Source organism: Cryptococcus neoformans (genome assembly GCF_000091045.1).
Source record: "Cryptococcus neoformans var. neoformans JEC21 chromosome 10 sequence".
NCBI classification, from domain to species: domain Eukaryota; kingdom Fungi; phylum Basidiomycota; class Tremellomycetes; order Tremellales; family Cryptococcaceae; genus Cryptococcus; species Cryptococcus deneoformans.
The window spans coordinates 736,781-756,510 of NC_006679.1; the positions used below are offsets into that span (position 1 = coordinate 736,781).

At 49.3% G+C, this 19,730-nt stretch overlaps 8 protein-coding genes and 1 non-coding gene across 9 annotated transcripts in view; 4 read left to right on the plus strand and 5 right to left on the minus strand.

Moving 5' to 3' along the window:
* CNJ02553 (hypothetical protein) overlaps positions 1-178 on the plus strand; it is a 1,288-nt gene extending 1,110 nt beyond the window's left edge. Inside the window, exon 4 of the mRNA XM_024658777.1 lies at positions 42-178. Coding sequence (XP_024514456.1) covers positions 42-173 — 132 coding nt within the window. The 3' untranslated portion in view covers positions 174-178. The remainder of the gene's footprint in view (positions 1-41) is intronic.
* CNJ02550 (hypothetical protein) overlaps positions 1-673 on the minus strand; it is a 1,843-nt gene extending 1,170 nt beyond the window's left edge. The window contains exons 1-3 of the mRNA XM_567546.2: positions 586-673; positions 404-510; positions 1-347 (exon numbers count right to left, since the gene is read on the minus strand). The exon at positions 1-347 is cut by the window's left edge and continues 1,170 nt beyond it. Of these exons, the coding sequence (XP_567546.1) occupies positions 307-347; positions 404-510; positions 586-608 (171 nt within the window). The 5' untranslated portion in view covers positions 609-673 and the 3' untranslated portion in view covers positions 1-306. The remainder of the gene's footprint in view (positions 348-403; positions 511-585) is intronic.
* Positions 674-803: 130 nt separating this feature from the next.
* CNJ02555 (hypothetical protein) lies at positions 804-4,021 on the plus strand. The gene is made up of 7 exons (XM_024658778.1): positions 804-1,315; positions 1,369-1,440; positions 1,491-2,931; positions 3,008-3,098; positions 3,146-3,216; positions 3,272-3,531; positions 3,624-4,021. Exons 1-3 carry the CDS (start codon positions 1,124-1,126, stop codon positions 2,916-2,918), a joined length of 1,692 nt encoding a protein of 563 aa, XP_024514457.1. The 5' UTR covers positions 804-1,123; the 3' UTR covers positions 2,919-2,931; positions 3,008-3,098; positions 3,146-3,216; positions 3,272-3,531; positions 3,624-4,021.
* On the minus strand, positions 3,779-8,090 carry CNJ02560 (signal transducer, putative). The gene is made up of 7 exons (XM_567547.2): positions 7,993-8,090; positions 7,664-7,851; positions 7,363-7,615; positions 5,877-7,313; positions 4,568-5,819; positions 4,114-4,509; positions 3,779-4,059 (listed from the first exon to the last, which is right to left on the minus strand). The coding sequence occupies exons 3-7, from the start codon at positions 7,591-7,593 to the stop codon at positions 3,920-3,922; spliced, it is 3,456 nt and encodes a 1,151-aa protein (XP_567547.1). The 5' UTR covers positions 7,594-7,615; positions 7,664-7,851; positions 7,993-8,090; the 3' UTR covers positions 3,779-3,919.
* Positions 8,091-8,335: 245 nt separating this feature from the next.
* On the minus strand, positions 8,336-8,415 carry CNJ02570. The gene has a single exon. It is a non-coding gene; the product is annotated as a tRNA-Arg (tRNA).
* A 124-nt stretch (positions 8,416-8,539) lies between these two features.
* On the plus strand, positions 8,540-11,131 carry CNJ02580 (conserved hypothetical protein). The gene is made up of 8 exons (XM_567548.1): positions 8,540-8,673; positions 8,728-8,746; positions 8,806-8,913; positions 8,971-9,151; positions 9,206-9,785; positions 9,840-10,234; positions 10,304-10,829; positions 10,891-11,131. Exons 1-7 carry the CDS (start codon positions 8,583-8,585, stop codon positions 10,700-10,702), a joined length of 1,773 nt encoding a protein of 590 aa, XP_567548.1. The 5' UTR covers positions 8,540-8,582; the 3' UTR covers positions 10,703-10,829; positions 10,891-11,131.
* A 524-nt stretch (positions 11,132-11,655) lies between these two features.
* Positions 11,656-13,810, minus strand: CNJ02590 (MFS transporter, putative). Its single transcript, XM_567549.2, has 4 exons — positions 13,124-13,810; positions 12,994-13,061; positions 12,753-12,925; positions 11,656-12,700 (listed from the first exon to the last, which is right to left on the minus strand). Exons 1-4 carry the CDS (start codon positions 13,526-13,528, stop codon positions 11,808-11,810), a joined length of 1,539 nt encoding a protein of 512 aa, XP_567549.1. The 5' UTR covers positions 13,529-13,810; the 3' UTR covers positions 11,656-11,807.
* A 249-nt stretch (positions 13,811-14,059) lies between these two features.
* Positions 14,060-15,290, plus strand: CNJ02600 (dihydrodipicolinate synthase DapA, putative). Its single transcript, XM_567550.2, has 3 exons — positions 14,060-14,232; positions 14,294-14,756; positions 14,807-15,290. The coding sequence occupies exons 1-3, from the start codon at positions 14,140-14,142 to the stop codon at positions 15,232-15,234; spliced, it is 984 nt and encodes a 327-aa protein (XP_567550.2). The 5' UTR covers positions 14,060-14,139; the 3' UTR covers positions 15,235-15,290.
* Positions 15,291-15,667: 377 nt separating this feature from the next.
* CNJ02610 (nucleus protein, putative) lies at positions 15,668-19,649 on the minus strand. The gene is made up of 3 exons (XM_024657985.1): positions 19,344-19,649; positions 16,025-19,190; positions 15,668-15,967 (listed from the first exon to the last, which is right to left on the minus strand). The coding sequence occupies exon 2, from the start codon at positions 19,122-19,124 to the stop codon at positions 16,431-16,433; it is 2,694 nt and encodes an 897-aa protein (XP_024513681.1). The 5' UTR covers positions 19,125-19,190; positions 19,344-19,649; the 3' UTR covers positions 15,668-15,967; positions 16,025-16,430.
* Positions 19,650-19,730: the final 81 nt, after the last annotated feature.

Genomic DNA, 19,730 nt, shown 5'->3' on the forward strand with positions numbered 1-19,730 from the left:
TCACCCATGCCAAGTAATAATTCACACTTCGGCGTTCATAGAAATTTTCCCTCGTGCAACTCTATCCCACATCAGATGGTCTGCCCTCAACAACCTCTTTATCCCCATCTCAACCGGCGAAAGCAGTAACTCAAGGCGCAGCGCTGATACTGGTAAGGGGCGAAATGGTATGATATGCATGGTATTTTGCTCTTGAGATTTGAATCTTCTTCTCTGTCTCCGATGATATGCCTCGAGTTTTGACTTTATATATAGGATATGGGTGATAGATGATGATTTGATCCGGGAGGGATGATTTGAGAGAAACTATTTTATCTTGGCTTCGGTGAAGAGAACATGCTTTTTCGCTGGACAAAGACTTAGCGCAATCCCGTGGACACCGAACTGTAGATAGCGCACTCACCAATAGGGTCATACTTGATCTTGGCAAGTTTCTCACCGACCCTAACCCTAGAAGTGGTGTAGAAAGAACCAGTGAGAGCGGTGGAGACAAGCTTCACCAAAATTCGCCTACGCCATCAAACCTCATCAGCATTCTGCTCTGCTATTCTCAACAATCCAACATGTTCAAAAAGAATCACATACCTAGCCTTCGCTTTGGGAGCCATCTTTCTGGATAAGATAGAGAAGTAAAATGGGCTGTTATGGAAAGAGAAAGAGTTGGCACGGCAGGGCGAGCGGACGACTGGAGATTGCTGCCCTTTTCCCGATTTTCTCCATTCCAGATTGGGACACTTCACATTTCCAGCGTCATCACTTTATTTCTCTTCCGGCTTTTTGGTAACATCCCATTTCTCGCACTGCACACTGGCACGCACATTTCATCACAGTGCGATGTCTCATCGGACTTGTCATCGTCTTGAATGTTTTCAGCAGCATCACAGCCATGGACGATATATTCGCACCAGCAAGTGGTGGAACAACCTCTGGAGAAGGTAATGAAATCCCCCGAATCACTTGCTTGTTTCTCCAGTCTTCTCTCCTTCACATAACTTCTTCCTTCTTACCTTACAGCTATCTCCAACTCTTAACTTTTAAGTCTTAACAACACTCACAGCAACTATTTATTCTTATTACACGGCGCTCTACTCTTAAACCCCAACACTCATCCATAGCTTTTACTATGCGTGCTTCTCACTTCTCCACTCTTTTCATCAAGAGTGTCTTTAAAACTTCTTCCTCCTCGCCTGCTTCCAGTTCCTCTCCTCTTAAGCTTACCGCCTCCCATTATACTCTTTCTACCATTATCAGCGACGTTAAAAAGATGAAGAAGGCTAGCGTTGTTGTTGTGCTTCAGCTCGATGGTGAGGAGAATGTGAGTTTCATTTTTGTTCTCGAATGGACGTTCGAGGCCGACGCATAACATAGGACGAGAAGGAGACTTTTCTGGGAGAATTCGAAAGTAAGGTGGCTGCTTGTGAGCCTTTAGAGCAAGATAAGGTGAGCTTTACTAATTCGTACCAAACGTAGCTGATTGCTAAATTTTGCAGGCGTACGAGAAAATCTCTGTTCCTGTCGAGTCAATCAACTCTGTGCAAGTTTCCACTTGCACTTCCACTAACATTAAAACCTCCTTTGAATCAATTCAGGGGAAAACCTCCGCTTCAACTTCAACGGAAACCTCCCTTCCCGTCTCTAAACTCAACGACCTCGATCACGACCCCTTCGGCACTTCCCCCGTCAAAGTTCAGGTCGTCCGCTCCTACAACTACCTTGGCGTCTCGGACAAGCTGAGGTCATTCCCTCCTGTTCGCCCCAACAGCATACAGGCTAATGAAGACGTAAAAGAGGTCATGAAAGCCTTCATGGACCACTACAAGCCTAAGCATGCGTCTGAAACCTCTGAAGCCACTGTGTCTCCTGTCACCATCGTCTCTCACAACAATGCGGCCAGGACTGCCTCTCGGGACATTGATTCAGTCTCCACCACTACATATGTTCCGTATACTGAGGACGACGATACAGCTGCATTTACCGTTATTCCCGCTGGCACACCAACTCATGGTCACGAGAAGTCGGACTCTATTGACTTTATTTTCACCATGTACCTGCGTATGTCTGACGACGAACTGTCATTCAGGGACCGATCCACCACTTTTTCTCCCTTATTTGATGAAGCAGGCATTACCTCAAGCGTTCAACATGATAGCACTGCCGAAGAAGGCTTTGCCGTCATTACCACGCCCGAAGCCAACGAAATTTCACCCGAAACCTCTACCGCGTCCGAAGACCATGCCTCATCCAACAATGGTAGCTTCACCACTTCCCATGATTCTACTATTGAGGACAGCCCTGCTTATTCTCTTCCAGCCTTTATGACCTTCACATCTATAGACACAGCACCCTTGGGCCTTTCACTTCCTATTCCCACATTCCCCGAGGAATCTTACTACGCTAGCAGCTCAGCTATGAGCATCAGGGACATTATCGTCACTCCTAACCATTCTATCGACTCGGCGGACCACTTCACTATCAGAAAAGCTTTGACTGACAACAAGAATGCATCTTCCAAAGATGCGTTTGTTGTTGTTCCCTCGGCACTGTTTGAGAATAACGAGAGGAAGTATTCTCTGCCCTCAATCCAAAGGTTTAGGACCGCACAACAATCGATTAGGAACTATAGGCATACAGAGAAGGTACCCCCGAGGTTCACAGCGGCTCGCCAACGCTATGGACGTAACTCCAGTAATGGTGGCAAAGAAAGATCTGACAAGGAACCTCAGGATACTATCGAAACACCTGCCCTCAATGCTAAGCCTAGATTATCATTAGCGTCTTCGTTAGAGAGAGATTTTAAGCCTGTACGACAATCATCCAAGAGCTACAAGGTCAACAGGATGACTCCGGTTAAATCTTCACAGGCGAGCGATCTGCCTCGACGATTTGTGTTGGCTGATCGTTTCTCTTTGGGCTTTTAAAGCACTATGCTATGTAAGTCTTGATGTGCCATCTCATCCATGCTGACAAGTTGCTTTGATTCACCTGCAACCCTCCGAAAAATCATAAGGTTCAACCTGATGCCGGATATGACGCACCTACTTTTGTGTATTATTTACAATGCTCTGGCTGCTGGCTATTACCTCTGTCGGACTTGGGGAGTAAGCTCAAATGGCATGTTTGGGAAGTGTGAACTGATAAAGGACAGATGTCTCGCAGTGAACTGAGGTCTCCCGCTTTGCCTTAGTCATTTTTGCGCAAGTTATAATCAAATTTGTTGTAGGTCCACATCCCCCATCCAAAAGGAAACACTTGCTGATTCGCCTGTAAATAGTGTTGTTATCCAAGGGATCAAATGAACCCATCAGTTGGCGACGGCTGCGAGCCTTCCTGCGTACCTATGACAAAATAACCAAATACTTTAGAATTTGGGGTATCGTGACAACGTTACTGATTGTTTTGTTGGTAACGTCCAGCAACAATTACATCAAGTTGTTCAACAGGCTCGTGTCCATCATTTAAGAAACTAGCTTCCTCCTGTCATCTGCCTTATTGGTCTCGAATCAGTCAGTGTTCGAACAAATTTACCTTTCGGTAAGCCATTTGTCTCCCGCTGGTTATCTGCACTGTCAACTATTCACCTGATTTTTCAGCTGATTGACGTTGAATCCTGACTTCTGCCTTAGGCATCTTATACTTCCATTCCGTTCCTCAGCTCACTATCTTGTGCAGCAAAGCGTCCATCCGGAATATACTCAGCAAGGAACTCGAGGCAGAGAGGTTCAGCCTAATGTCCTCTTCTGGATGTTCATTTTGACTTGAATAGATTCTGATCTTTGAAGGCAAAACATACATATCAAGACTTCATGCTATGCTAGACAAAGATAGATAACGTAAACAACAAGAAGCCAAAGAAGTCTTCTTTTCAAGCATAAGTCTAAGCCTCTCCGTCCACGACCTCTAATCATCTCTTTTCTATATTCTAACCTCGGCTTCGGATCGGCGCTTCCCCTTGATATCCCGCCACAGGGATAGAAGTAGTATTAGAGTGGTTAATGTCAGAGGAATGGTATTCGCTGGCAAGGTCATTGGATGATGAGACAGATTGAGAATCTTCGTTGCCTATAATCTCATTAGTGCAAGTTCCACACAGCCTTTATCAGTGCAGATCCTCACTAGCATTCAAGGTCCTTCCACTTAGTCCGGACAACGCGTCTACTTCTCCGGCCTGACACAAACTGTTTCTTTTCCTCTTCACTGTCTCATCTGCATTTTCGAACTGCACCGATCCCGGCCCTGTATCTTCTTCCGCTCTAGTGTCAAGCGTCTCAACTTCATCGTCAAAGATTGTTCCAAAGTGGGTGATCATTTCTGAGAAGATACCGGCCGGGATACCGAGGGTTGGGGAAAAAACGATGCCGATGTTGCGTAGTGTCATCTTGTTAAGAGCAGAATTCTGGACGATGAGAATGAGGTGCGCAACAAGTGCACGGAGAAGGGCGTAGTTGGGCAGTGGCAGTTCAGAGACCAGATGAGCCAGCTCGGCGATACGTTCTGAGGACTCAACAAAGTCTAAGAAAGCATTAATTCAGTTCTTATTTGAGTTTCTTCTGAAAACGGCAGGACTCACCCATTACAGCCAAGAATCGTGCATGGAGCTCTCTCGTCAACAAACTGGTTGGCAGATCCCTTAAAAACGTCTTCAGCAGCCCCGCAATGGCATGCGGATCCCAGTGTTCATCTGCTGCAAGAAGCTTGATATCGCCTTGGTCGTCAAATTTTTCCTTCAAACCCTTGATGACAGCCGAGCTTCCACTAAGACGGTAAATACCTTCCTCATCCTCCGCCTTCTTCGCTTCAAGGTACTCAATACATCTAAACACAATCGCAGGTAGACCAGCAATGTTTGCTACGGCGATTGAATCCGTGAGGGGCACACCGAAGACGGGCTTTGTTGCTTTTTCTGTTGATCTGCCAAATCCCCAAAATCCACGGCTCTTGGCTTTCCTATCCCTCTCCTTCTCTACTATAGGGCTAGTGGCTCCAAGACTCAGAGTAGATGGGGTGTTTAAAAAGCTGTGAGAGGGTAGGGAAACGGATGGTCGGCCTGGCAGGACGCTCTGGCGTTTGTTAGCGCGAGGTGTAGGATCAGAGAATTGAGGCGGAGCTTCGGAGGAAGGGGAAACACCCTGTACGACGCTGGAATTACTTCCCCATGGTTGTCTGTGGTTCTGCACGGGTCCAGGCGGTTTGCGGGGCGGCAATTGTTGCGAGAAGGCGCTTTCCTCAATTGGAGATTGTACAACCTGCGGAATGAACGACTGAGTAGAAGAGTATGCCACAAGTGGCTGGTTTAGCGGGGGTAGATGACTTTCCTTGTTATTATAAATAGTAGGCGAAGGCGCATCACTAAATTTGGAATCTTTTGACATACTCGAAAGGGGCCGGGAGGAAGTAACGACTACGTCTTTGCTTTGTTTTCGCAATTGACTGGGTTTGCGCCTCAAACCTGGTACAGCCTGATTTTGATTTGTTGCAGTAGTAATAGCAGGTACTGCAGAGGGTTGTGGCACAGGAGTCCGGGCAGGAGTGACAGCGGGTACCAAAGCAGAGGCGGCGACAGATACTGTTGCTGTAGGAAGAGGTTGAGGCGAGGACATGGTCTCGGGGTCCACATGTTTTACTAAGATATCAATCCATCGATCTCTTTCCATATCACTCTCTGCACACAAGATGTGTCGGTGCGAGGTTCCTTTTTTACCTGCTTCAATGATAAGGAAGGCGTGGCGGAGATGCCGTTCATCTGATGAGTCGACAGGGCGGTTTTGACGACCGATTTGGGCGTTAGTGATGACAATGGAGCCTAGATAATTTCCTCCTCGCTGCGAACAATAGTTAGCTTATGCACAATGGCGAAAGTCAGATAGGAAAGGACTTACAGACTCGTAATACTCCATGACCGGCCCATTCAACACGAAATACCTCGTCTTCCATCCTCCAAAGTTTTTCCCCTTCTTCGTCAAATACCCTTCTTTCCTCGCATCACTTCTCTTTGCCCGTACAGGGTCGGTGCTCAAAAAATGACACAAGTCCGACTTGTCGCTAATGGGTGCAACCAATAGACTTTGCAAATACGCCTCCAAAGCCGTCTTGCGCTGATCAATCTTGCTAGGTGCAAAATCTTTCCACGACTTGCTTTCCGGTAAAGGGGCTGCAATCTGTTTCCATTCCTTTCGACTCTTGTTCGCTGTAACTTTGATCTTGGCGTCTAGGTCAATAAAGGCCGAGAACAACTTGGCCACGTTCCAGGTTATAGGCTGGGCATTGGGAGGGCGTACAGTTATCTCCACGATGAAGCAGAGGACTTCATGGCCGGAGGCGTTGGGGAAGACCGTACTGCTGGGGATAGTAATCCGAGCATGAGGAAGGAGGGAGGGTGAAAGTGGTCGGGTGGATGATGTTGGTAGTCGGGGCGGTTCCGCGGAGTAGGATTGTTGACGTTTAGTTTGAGGCGGCTGGTCAATGGATTGACGGAGGGTGGTGTCACGAGTGAGCGGAATAGATATAGAGGAGTCTATAGAGGGTCGCAGAGCGTTGTCCAATGTAGAACTAGAAACCAACGTTGTTTCCGATATAGAAAAAGTAGGAGACATCGTTTCTGACCGGATTGATTGGGAAGGGGATTTGAGAGGTACGGAAACGGAGACAGGAGTAGGACTAGGGAGTTTTTCTAGGGATTCGATGGAAGGTTCTCGTGTGGTTGGTTGAGGAATTCTAGGTCCCTCCGAACACTGGGTCAAAGGAGATGATGCAGCCACGGAAGCAGCCAAAGCCCTGGAGGACGGGGGAGGTATGACACAACCATCTTCTCTGCCTGCCATCCTTGCACTAGTCGCAAGTTGTGGTGAAGGCTCTGCGCTATGGAAAGGAGTTGGTAAAGAGTGAATAGAATGGGATGTGCTTTGGGGAGAGTCGGCAAAGGGCATGGACGAGGAGGAATCTGGAGGATGACCGATATCACTTCCTCTTCTCAGCCTGCGATCCGGTATCGCAGAGGGCAACAGTCCCGTAGGCTGCACCTCGGCGGGGGACGCCAAACCCATTCCTTCTTCCTTGTTCTCAGCGATGACAGGGACATCCTCTCGATCAGAATGATTTCTTTTAATCTGAGGAACGTCAGCTCTGATGCCCAGTCCCGTTACACTCGAAGAGGAGTTGAGCTTTTTGAGTGGCCCCACGGGCTCCAGCCCAGCTGCTATCAAGCGAGAATTGGCACGCTCTCGATCTTGCCGAAGGCGGTCGTTATCCGAAGCGAATTGAGCACATTGAGATCGTTGTTTCTCAATAAGCTTCCAGAGTTGGGTATTTTGAGAGAGCTAGATTATCGTTAAAGACTGATTATTGCTTGCGAGAAAAGTGGCATACGAGGTTATTTCTTTCCGAGACAACGCTCTCCAAAGCCTTTTTCAAATCTCCGCCGTGTAGTCTTATCACACCTTCGAAGTCTAACATCCCTGTGGACCCTCTGGGACTTGATCTCGGACTGTTACCTGTTTTCGGAGAGTTTGTTGGCGATGCCCGAGAGTGAGATTTGGGTGAAATGTGAGGATAGGCAGATGGAGGGTTGAGATGAGGTGGGAGAGGTGAAGCAGACATGTTGGATTAATCAACTTTATGTCTGCGAGGAGTAAGATAGTGCTGCATGGTTGGAAACAAACAGTCATACCTTTATAACATAGTCTAGTAGGGCGACACCAATGACAAGATCTTTCGCTGCGGTAAAGAACAAACACTCGAAAGAAGAATGAAGTTATCGCGGATCACTGCAGAAGATTGGTAGTGATTTTTGTTGAAGCTTTTGCGTCGGTGTCGTAGAAAGAAGAACAGACAACGATGGAGAACAGGAGCCTGGAACTATAACATGCAATGTTAATCTTGTTAACACGGTACGGCCAAACAAACAAGATGCCGGCCCAGGGTTTATTGGGTCGACGACTGATGGTACCGGGTGGAGGTAACAAAACTGGCGACAGGAGCCCGAGCGAGAGCACTCACCAATGTAGGCAGCAGCTTTGGTCGATGGCTTGTAATCTATTATAGCAGAAAGAATGCGCAGATGATGAAATAGCGGAAAATTGAGATATATTGAGGAGTCATTGAGGAGTCAGGGTGTACTGTCTCACAACAAACAGATTAAATTACCCAGCGGACACAAATAAACGACTAATAGCAGAACGCGTCTTTGCGCGTACGTAACTCCATAACTCTATCCGTATGCTTTCATGCACTTCTTATGCATAATCTGCCGTATACAACTAGCACTGTAAACCGCATTCATCGAAAAAGCATGCACTCGAAGGAGGCATTCAAAGGAAGCAGGCAAAAAGATCAAAAAGAAAATTCGCAATGGGGTTCGAACCCATGATCTTCGCCGAACCACCACCGGAAAGCGATATGCTACCACTGCACCATGCGAACAAATCAACTCAGAAACCTTCTTAGCACCACATGTTCTTGTCACAAGAGCGGGGTCTCTAGTACGTCATGGATGGGACGGGAGAAGGAAGTACAATTTGACCTAAAAGGGGTAAAACTAAACCTCGACATCTCAATGTTGGCTTTGATCCCTGTCTAACCCATACACCATGTCCTTCGACTACATCCGCAAGCTCGTCTCTGGTAACAAAGCCAGATTTATAGATCCCGAAGCGGCTGTTAATCTCGATCTCGTCTATGGTAAGTTCTCTTAAGTTGTCTCATTATCGTACACGGCTGAACCGGAATTTGAAGTGACCGACAGGATCATCATGTTCGTACATGCTTAACACTTTTTTAGCCTCTTGAGCCCGGTGCTAACTCAAAATCTAGTATGGGATACCCAGCAACAGGGGTTGCAGCGCTGTATCGTAACAAACGTCGAGATGTTCTCAGGTTTATAACATCAAGACACGGCGAGAAGTGGTGGATTTGGAATTTGTCCGTAAACTCGCCCCTGCTTACTGCTTGTCGCTGAGCTGACCGCCGAGCTTTAAGGTGTCCGCTGTATGAGAATGCTTATTCTCCTGAAAGCATGCACAATCGTGTATCGAGATACCCGTTCCCCGACCACCACCCTCCACCATTACCTCTCTTGCCATTAGCTGTCAGGGAGATGACCGCATGGCTGGAAGGGGATGAGGAACGGATTGCTATCATCCATTGTAAAGCCGGAAAAGTGAGTCGTCCCGACGCTATTGAGGTTAGCCTATAGAAAACTGACCAAGTACAGGGTCGATCTGGTACCCTCTTATGCTCGTATCTCCTCTCATTATCCGAGCTTCCTCCACCTCCAGAGCTTGACCGTTCTTACTCTTACAAAGAGTTAGCTAGAAGATTGGCGCAAAGAGAAAAACAGAAAGCCCATAGTCAAGAGCAGAGTGCGTCTCCTTCTGATGTCGATGCCGAAGATAAGGAAGGTTGGGTGTTCATCGGAGGTGGAAAAGAAGCTGCGACATTACAAGTTGATGACGATCCTTCTGTGGAGCGAGGAGGCACTTTGACACCTGCAAGATCAGAGAGGATTCAAGTTGGCCCAGTCGTCAAGGGCAATGATCATGAAGACGATAATGATACCGCCAGTTCCTTCTCTTCCACCACAACCATATCCCGGCCTTCTCCACCTCCCTCGGAACGTATCGAGCTCCAAAGTACGCCTCCTTACGATCCTATTGACATCGGAGATGAACGTCCAGCGGGGCAGAAAGGTCAAGAAGATCGAGCAGATGGGAGAGTCGATGAAGTGTTCAAGCTGCATTCGAGTAGGAGAATGAAACCTACTAGTACAGGACGTGGCGTTTCCATTCCTAGTCGTAAGTGATATAGTGTCTTTTTTGTCTATATAATATGTGCTGATGACTCAATAGAACGTCGATGGTGTAGATATATCCACCTCTTATTCAACAACCAAGCACCTCCCTCTTACCTCTCCCTTACTCCCCGACACTTGCGCCTCCTCTCCGTCACCCTGCTCCTCACCCCTCCATCCGGCTGGCAGAAACCCCTCGCATCCCTCTTGGTCGGTTCGGGAGGTACAGGACAGGGCAAAGCCTGGGCTTCGGTGGCGAGATACGATGATGACTACGTAAAAGAATTACAAAATAGGGGAGGAACAGGTGAAGGCGTACGTGGGGAAATTACCTGGGGTGGAGTCGCAGGAGATGGGAGATTTGATGCACACAAGATGTTTAGGAGTTTTGGGAAGATGGTGCCTGCTGATGTAAATAAGGATGTAGTCGCGGTTCTACCAAAAGATCATCAAGTAAGTCTTCCCGCCTGTGTTTTTCTTGCCCCTCCATAAAAGCACATGCTGAGCATATTCTTCGAACAGAATTATGTAATACACCACCTTGCACCTAATCACTCTCACCTCACGCTTGACCGTTCTCGCGAATTCCGACTAAAGTTCCACCTTGGTAACCTGCCCCTTGGCTGGACGTGGCTAATCCCCGCTTTCCACCTCCCGGAGCCTTCTTCGTCTAACAGTGAAGGAGGGGAAGGGGCAGTAAAAAGAGTACATACCCTCTCTTTCCCTCGTTCCCAAGTCGACTTTCCCCTCGGCCCAGGCGCGGCGCTCCACCAAGTCCTTATCAGGCTTGAAGAAGTTACTGAGGACCGCATGGGCGAGGACGATGAGGTACCTGCAAGGTTGATGAATGACGAGGAAGAAGAGAGGGAAGGGATAGAAAATGATAGCAAAGAGGATAAGGTGAGAGAGGAGGGAGAGTAACGTGTCGCTGTTTTGTACGTAATTATTGTAGGACAGTTTATCATTTATTATACATGAGCATGTAGCATATCTGTACATAATAGCCATGTCTTCGGAGGTTGGATCAACGCCCATTAATATGTTCTTGGTGAGTATCGTTCATCATCTTGTTGTGCCTATCGCTGAGCTGCGTTCTCTTTATGATTTAGTTATAAACGAGTCCTTCCCAAGTCGTAATTGAAGCGCTATAGCTTAGGCCGCAACGATGAAGGACAGATAATAGAGTTACTTGCGAGTGTAGCATCATTTGCCGCTCTCGTGAATTATTTGTGATAACGGCAAGTGGTGAATGGTGAGATGAAAGAAGGCGTGAGAAAAGAAGAGGAACAAAAGGCATTTGTTCATCAGATGGTACAGCCATGGGCAACTGCCAAAGGAGCGTGACTACCTGGTTGTCTAATTATTCTTATGTACAACATACAAGAGGTGTCTACGTTTCACCACCGGAGTTTGGTCTCGACACTCCACCTCGGTCCAACGCTTCTAGCAATTACTACCACTATTAACCATCTACCGTCGTTTCCAAGCTGTCGTGGTCTAAAGGAGTTAGTAGGATGCTTATCTGTGGAATATGGTTTTTCTAAGTTTACTCCTGTAATAGGTGCATAGGAGGGTGCGATGGTTGTATCAACCTTGTACTTATGCGGAGGTCCGTTGTTGTGTATCATCGACACTTGTTATCAGGAGCGGGCTTTTCCGACTAGACTAGCTTATATTGTAATACTTGTGAGTGTAGTTCCGCTACTTGTAGGCCACCTCTTTGGTACTATACCACTATCATTTTACTAGCTATTGAGTCTCTCTCTCGGCGTAGTATTTCTCTAACCTATTCTGTGCATAGCACGGATGCACTACAACGCGACTTGTGCGCAACACAAGCATAAACAGCGATGAAAGTGGAACTTTTAATGTAACCGGAAATATGATGCATCCTAACATGACTCACTACACGGCTATCAACGGTTAGGAACCTTGCTATATTCTCCCTATAACTTAAAACCCTTAGTAGACGTACAACAAACGGTAAACAATTCTTAGTAGGCGTACAACAGACGCTAAAAAACCCTTAGTATGCGTACAACAGACGGGCGGTTGCATCTCCGCTCCTGAGCTTCTTGTTGACTTGCTGGAGCCATAATCGCATGGTCCAAGTGCAGATAATGACACCCGTCACGAAAGCGGCATTGGCAGACATGGCCATGAGGTATCGGGGGCTGTCGGATGCAGGGTAAAGATATGGTGTGTAGATGAAAGAAGCCATTGCGATGCAGTTCATAATCGAAAGAGCACCGGCCTTTTTCTCTGGCGTCTGACCGCAGGTGGCAGCGACCCATCCGATGATGATCGAGTTGGCCGAGTAAGCACCGGTGGCAAAGAAGAACAGAGAGATGAATCGGACAGCAGTGTTGAGGGAAGAAGCGGCCATGATGAAACCGACGAGGGCGACAACCATGCCGAAAGTAATGTGTATCGACCTCTCGTTTCGTCGACCGGAAGACCAAGCGAGGGCGATACTGAAGCCGCCGGCAACAAGATACGGCGGGCAAGTGATGACAAGGGTAATGGTGGTGCTGTAGCCGAGGGTCTTGACGACGGTAGGGAAGAACGAGTTGAAACCGCAGGCTGCAAGGTGCAAGGTCTGGAGCAGAGTAAGTAACCAGAGCTTGGGGTCAGCGGCGGCCTGCTTGAGTCCGATAAGCGTGCCCCTGCTCTCCTCGAGGCCGACGGTGTCTCGCTCCATTCGGGAATGAGCGAGTTCTCGCTCCTCGGGTGAGAGCCAGCGAGTCGTGAGCGGGTGATCCGGAAGGAGCCAGATCGCAACGATGGAAATACCGAACGTGACAACACCCAGGATGATGAAGAGCCATCTCCAGCCCGCCAGTCCGTGGACACCTTCGAGAGTTGCGAAAGTCGCAGCACTGATCAAGCCGGCGCAAGCAGTTGCGATAATGTTGGCACCTTTTGTCCTTAGCCCCGTGATCCGATAATACTTCTAAAATGACAGACTTACTGTAAAGGATAGAAATACGAGTGGCAATCTCCCTACGGGTGTAGAACAACGAAAGCATGTAGATGGCACCGGGGTAGAAAGGAGCTTCGGCGAAACCGAGCAGGAATCGAACGGCGAAAGCACCCGAGAAGTTTTGAACGGCAGCGGTAGATGCAGAGACAATCGCCCATGCCCTAAAGATTAGGGGCCGCTGAAAATTAGCCTCAACCAGATACAATGGTGAAGAAACTTTTAAACTCACATCATCCAGCAGGCCATCCAGAGAGAGGGTCGAATCTTCTTGGTCGCCATCAACATGTTTGAGGGAATCTGATTTTGTCAGTCTCAAATGTTTTGTGCCGCCAGTTGCGCAATAGGTAAGAATAACTTACCTGGATCAGGGTGTAGCCGGCGTAGAGAACGGAGACACAGATGTTGAACTGGTTACCAGTGAGGCCGAGGTCCTTTTCGAAAGAGTTGAGTCGAGCGTTGGCAATTGCATTCTGGTCGAGCTTGTTCATGAAGTACATGCAGAAGACGATGGGCATAATGTGCCAATCCAGCTTGCGGAGCAAAGTTCTTTCCTCTTTTGAATATTCGGTATTGGAACCGAACTGGTCGGCCTTAGTATTGACATCGGGGACCTCTGAGACTTTCTCGACGTCTTCGGTGTGTTCGGCGTAGGCCTTGCTGATGGAATCGGCGCGGCTTTGGCTCAACTCGAGACCACCTGCAGGAGGGTTGATGATATTAGTGGCCGTGGGAGCAATGTGATGATTGTCGAGTTGCGACATCATAGAATGAATGTCAAGTTGATTGATGTGTTGCTAGAATTTTCGAGGGGAATGGGGGCTCAAGTTGTTTCCCTGTGGCTGGTTTTATAAAATCGTTTGAGACCTCGGGGGTCCCAAAAACACGGGTGCAGAGAACCGTGGAGAGGAGTGTGTTGTCTGCCCCGGAGACTCACCTTTTCAACGAAGGAACTTTGCGTTTCTTCCTTGGATGCAACCAGCCGGACGGATCACGGCGGCGTTATTGCTCTGTTCAGCATCATTGCAACAGGGATCGGCCATGATTCATTCGCTATCTTCAACGCCATCGACGACTTTTTTTGTATCACCAGACCAGACCGTCCACGGAAGCATCCTCCCGTGGAGACAGACATCCGGGCGGTCATCTCCGAAGCTAAGGGACGGATCAGTGCCTAAGGGACGGATCAGTGCTTCCGGATCGACGTCGAATGTGGAGGCAGGCCACAAATGAACAGCGCCTGGCAAGATATAAAGGCTCGACCATCGATGTTCAAGAGACCATCAATCACCAGTTCTCCCAATCTTACACAGCTATTCCTAGCCAACACTACCCCACTTCACCACACATTCACACAACACCAACCACTCAATTCAAAATGACCGCCAACGGTTTCTCCGACAATGTTTCCAAGTTCTCCAACCCCCGAGGCCGAGTCGGCTTCGACATGAGCGGTATCACTCCTGCTCCCGTGAGTTTTCCCTTTGACTCCCATCTAATTGTACCTTAAGCAGAGTTCTGACTCCTTCCAGGTCACTCCATTCAACGAGGACGGCTCGGTCGACTACGAGGCTATCCAGCGTATTGGATCTTGGCTTGCCTCCGTCGAGGGTGTCAAGGGTCTCGTCGTTCTCGGTCACGCCGGTGAAGGTACCTTCCTCACCTCGGAGGAGCAGGTCAAGGTTATCAAGGCCTTTGTTAAGTCGGTTAACAACGAGATCCCCATCATTGCCGGTATCACCCGAGAGGGCAACTACGTTGCTGGTCTCGAGGCGAAACGCGCAAGAGAAGCCGGTGCCGCTGCTGGTCTGCTTTACCCTTCGCACGGATGGCTCCGATTCGGCTACCAGACAGGTGCTCCCCAGGTTCGTTACAAGGAGGTCTACGAGGCCTCGGGTCTCCCCCTCATCCTCTTCCAGTACCCCGACAACACCAAGGCAACTTACGACCTGAAGACCCAGCTCGATATCCTTGCCCAACCCGGTGTCTTTGCCAGTGAGTAACATCTGTTGTCTGTTCCAAAGAAGTCTCCTGACCCCTTGCAGTGAAGAACGGTGTCCGAAACATGCGACGATGGGACCGAGAGATCCCTGTCATCAGGAAGGCACGACCCGACATCTACATTCTCACTTGCCACGACGAGTACCTCCTCCACACTACTTTCGACGTCGACGGCATGCTCGTCGGTTACGGTAGTATTGCTCCCGAACTTCTCTTTGAGCTCCTTAAGGCCGGTAAGGCTCATGACTACAAGAAGGCTCGAGCCATCCACGACCAGCTCCTTCCCGTCACCGCCGCTGTCTACCACCGTGGCTCCCACATGGAGGGCACCGTCGCTCTCAAGCATGCCCTGGTTGCCCGTGGGATCCTCAAACACGCCACCATCCGAGGTACCCTTTTGCCCCTCCCCGAAGGTGCCGACAAGGAAATTTATGATGCGATCTCTGCCGCAAAAATTGCCAAGGTCCAGTAATAGATACGTTTCCGTTTAGGCATTTGATTTGAAGGGTTCATTTTCTTACTGGATATGTATGCCATTGTTAGTGTATGCATTTGTAATTCGTCTTGCATCGGTGGCTCTCATGGGTACACAAAATTCTCCCCTTCCGTGCTTATGCTTGTCAAAAGCAGGTCACCGTCGCTTTGTCATCATCCGCTCACGATGCCATTCAGATTGAGTTCAACCTTGGGCTCCACCTGTAGCACTCTACCAATATTTATTATTATAGCCGTACAGGTTGGGCCCCGCCGTGACAGGCGAGGAGGGTTGTATCGTTAGGTAGTATCCTTAGTCTGTTCAAATCGAAATTGACGCCAGTGCAACCGCAACAATGCCGACTCTGAAGGAAACGACTTCCTCTAGTAGTAGTAGTTGCTGCTCAGCCAAACAGCAGAAAGCATCCATACATGACTCTTATTCAGGAAAGCCCAGCTGTAAGCGGCGATGTTTCTATCGGGAAGTGCAGCAGACAGTATTCCATTCCACTTATTAGCACACATACACTCTCTCAACCTCGCTCTACATTGTCCAGAGATTCAGAGATAATCATCGGGAAAGGGGGGTTGGTATCGGCATGAGCATCTTTGCTCAATACAGCATTCAGGGGGGGAAGCTCCTCTCTTTCTCTTACTTGTCATGGACTCATGCATCCGTGTCGTACTCTGGCAGTCTCACGGGTCAACAGGCATCCGTGCTCGGCATTTGCCTCGTCATTCAGTCAGAATCCCTGTTATTCTCATGGCTTTAGGTACTCTTTACTTACAATGAACGGTCTTGCTCAACACGCCGCCAGAATGACTGTAAACCAAAACTGCTTATCCATAACCACAACTGGAAATCCCCCTCTAAGCCCGTATTTCACAACATCTAGAACGACTTGCGAGTTTTGAGCATCAGTAGTAATGCTGCAGACGACTAAATCTATCCATTGAAATGCCCAGAATGCGATAAATGTATATGAATGCGTTGGTTGTCTCAGTTATACAAACTGCTGCCCTAATATGTCTATGCCAGTGCCAAAGGTATGCCTATGTGAATGCGTGATTATGCTCCTGTGACCAGCGCATCGTGCCCATTGTCGATGTCATCGCAGTTCTTCCTCCTTCCATGCACCAGCGAACCAAAATAAACTTGACTCGGCTCAGCTCCACTCAACATCACCTCAACAATCATCTCCCTTCTCGTCCAGTTTCATGTCCACCCCCGGCCCAATCTCCCCCGGCAAAGAAATCCCAAGGCATATCACCCAAGCCTCCGCTTCCACCCTCTTCACCCACGCCACCTGGCCAGTAAGGGCCTATCCCATCATTCTGTGCCGGCAGCCCGAAACCAAAGTTGTACATGTCCGAGAAGCCAAGGTCGGCGACAGGTTGCTGAGTTGCACTGTCGTTGAAGAGCGTCGATGGCTGCATGCCCAAGAGCTGTTCGAGCGAGAGCGGCTGAGAGGAAGGAGTCGAGTTGAGCATGGGAAGCAGTGACCACGGGTCTGATGCTGTCGGATTCGTGTGGTGGGGGAGCTGAGTCGGCCACTGTACCGTCGACGAACCTGTACCAGGACCGGCCTCGTGCGACATGCCCGACATGTGATAATTCGCTCGAGAGTCGAACGAGCGATTGCCACCAGAGTTCTCTGGCGTGACCGAACTCGGCCCTAGGTTCCAATCGGTATGGTTGTTCTCATCGGTGAATCCTTCGGGAAATACCATCGACTTCCCGGACGAAGACAGATCTGGGCGGATTGCGCTTGCACCGAGTCGAGGGGAAGCTGGTCTGCTTGGGTCGTCATCTGGTCCTATACCAACAATCTTGGCAAATTGGATCGACACGTTGATCAAGATACGGTACGTGGGGGCCAAGCGGCTCTTTTGAGCAAGGTTCAATGTCGCCGATATAATGGCTCGATCCGAGGCGACGTGTTGGTCGTTGAAATCGACTAAAAAGGGCAGGGACAGGATGAGAGAAGCATGATGGACGTAGTAGTAGTCGTACCAGACCTCTCCTTCGAGCGAGGCGGCGCTCGCCAAGGAGAGTAAAGCCTCCATGCAGCTTCTTGCGGCGGACAGGGACGTTTGCGACAATGCGGTGATTGCACTTGCTAGACCTGATGATGAGTTAACGTGAAGAGGCGATTGGGAATTATCGAGATCATGATTGATTTTGCAAAGTAAATACGGTCGGCCTAGCACAGACCGCAGGTGATTGTATGTCGCGTGAAGAAGACGAACTGTCCGGCGATGTTTTGCCGTTGCAAACTGCGCTGTATATCTCAGATGTGGCGGGAGTGACCGGTCCCATTGAAGCAGCAGTTCGTCTAGCTGGTTGGCAATGTCGGTAGTCGCAGTCAACCGGTTAGGCTTGTCAAAGTCGGAAGAAATGGCGGCCGTGAAACGTTTGATCTTGGTCGAAATGTCGCCTAGCTTGACCGCCTGTTCCAAGTAGCCCGGTGGCGAATCTGCGCCATCCTTGACCGCCTCGTCTGGCAAACTCGCACTGACGTCCGGAGTCGACGTCGCGCTCGGCCGACCGAGTATAAAGCTCAGATTCTGCTCAAAGAGATACAGTGTCCACCATATGATCCGCCGAGTATTGCGCTCGATAAAGTCAAAGTTTGCATTTTCGCCATCCCGCTGCATGCCTAGGGCGACAGCCATATGAGCAGCGTGTCCCACCAGCATCCAGGCGGTATTGCGTTCGCCGGCATTATGCTGATACAGACTGAGCAGAGCTAGGGCCTGCACGTTTGATTGTGTTGCCGTGAGGACGAGTCGCTGCATCCCCTCGCGGATGACAATGGCAAGATACCGGCTTTGGATAACTGTAGCTTCCCGCAGACCGTCTCGTTCTAGAGCTTGAGCGCCCAGTACAAACACCATACACAGGACACATAGCCACCCGGGCTCAAGATCTTCTAAGCCGGCTTCATTCCTGGATGACCATATTGATTCGTAGCGAACCTGAAAACTTCCTCGATGAAAGAGATTAAAGTTCAGATGCACCCGGTCAAAGAAAGCGAGAACAAGTTTGTCTGCCAGCTGGCGGGGAGGCATGATGTCTATCGTCCGACGGGTGATGGAGTGTGGTATACTTCTGGGGGTTGTTCGGTCCTGAGGAGACGGTACAGGACCGACATCAGAAGGGCACGATCCTATACTTTCGCTCATGGGGGAGGCCTCGTTTTCTCCAACCATCACAGGATGCCCTGGTATACGCGCTTCGAGAGCTGTAGTCCGATCTGACGAGGTGAATTCATTTGCCCGCTGTTGTCGTCTGTACCCCACACGATCGAATGCAAGCGTGTATGCACTCGACTTTTTGACTAGGTGCCGGATCGTATTTGCAAACTGGTACGAGCTTGCCGGACCCACGTAGTGGTATCCGCCTCGAGGTGCTGGGATGAGCCCTCCTTCTGGTATACGTAGGTTTTGTACCGAGTCGAATAAGCTGCTGCCTTCTTTGGAAGCAGAAGTTGTGCCCGAGCTTTCCCTGTCGCTCAGTTTCGGTAGTGGATCCAGATCCTCCCCTTCGTCTTCAAATCCCGACAAATCGAGCCCCTGTTTCCGCGCCAGTTCGCATATATCGTCGACGCTTTCGACATTCTCGCCGGGATACAATCGCTTGATCAAGGTGTCGAGTGCACGGTATCTCAATTGTAGCTGGTCGTAGCTAGCGTAGACCCTTTGTTTCCGAGGTAAGGTTGATTCGCAATTGAGACTGAGCTGTGCGCATGCTGCGCAAGGGTCGTTCCCCCCTGAGATGCGGATGCAACGGATTTTGCGGACCTTGCACCGATCGCATGATACCGATACTCTCTGACGTTGGGTGTCGGGTACGCGTCGCTTGAGCTTCTTTTGGGGAGGTTGCATGGCGGGTCCGGGCCGGATATTTTTAATGATGTAGAACTGGCTCTTGGGGATACCTCAACTGTGTCTCTAGTGCGCAATCAGCGCGTTGGTATTCCACAGGCGGAGGCAGAATGAGAATTGGACGTATGGAAAAGCTGATAGCTTTGAGTGAGGGGACGGATGTGTGGTCATGGGGACTCGTCAAGGGTCCGAGATTAGATCAGGGGAATAAAGACGTACATGTCAGGTAGTATGCCCAAAAGGTGATTAGCTGGTCAAAGATCGACGGTATCGCCCTTTAGGAGCGGACGCTACACGAAAAGGACGAGAGAGGTCTGGAGGAGTTGTGAGTGTCGATGGGAAGATGTTGATCAATGAGGGACAGAGCTGTCATACACTACAGTGAAGAAGAAAGTTCTCTATCTGCACGCTCGATAAAAGGTCACGGATGGTGAGGAGATTCTCCATTGCCCCCTTGCTTTTCCCCCTTTGGTTTTATATTTCGGATTGGTCATGGTCCCGTGTCGCTCCTTTCTACATACGTCGCGAAACGGAACCAAATTTGAGGTGAACGGGGACTTTGTGACCGTCGTGCATGAAACTGGGCTATTTAAAGGCGCATAATTC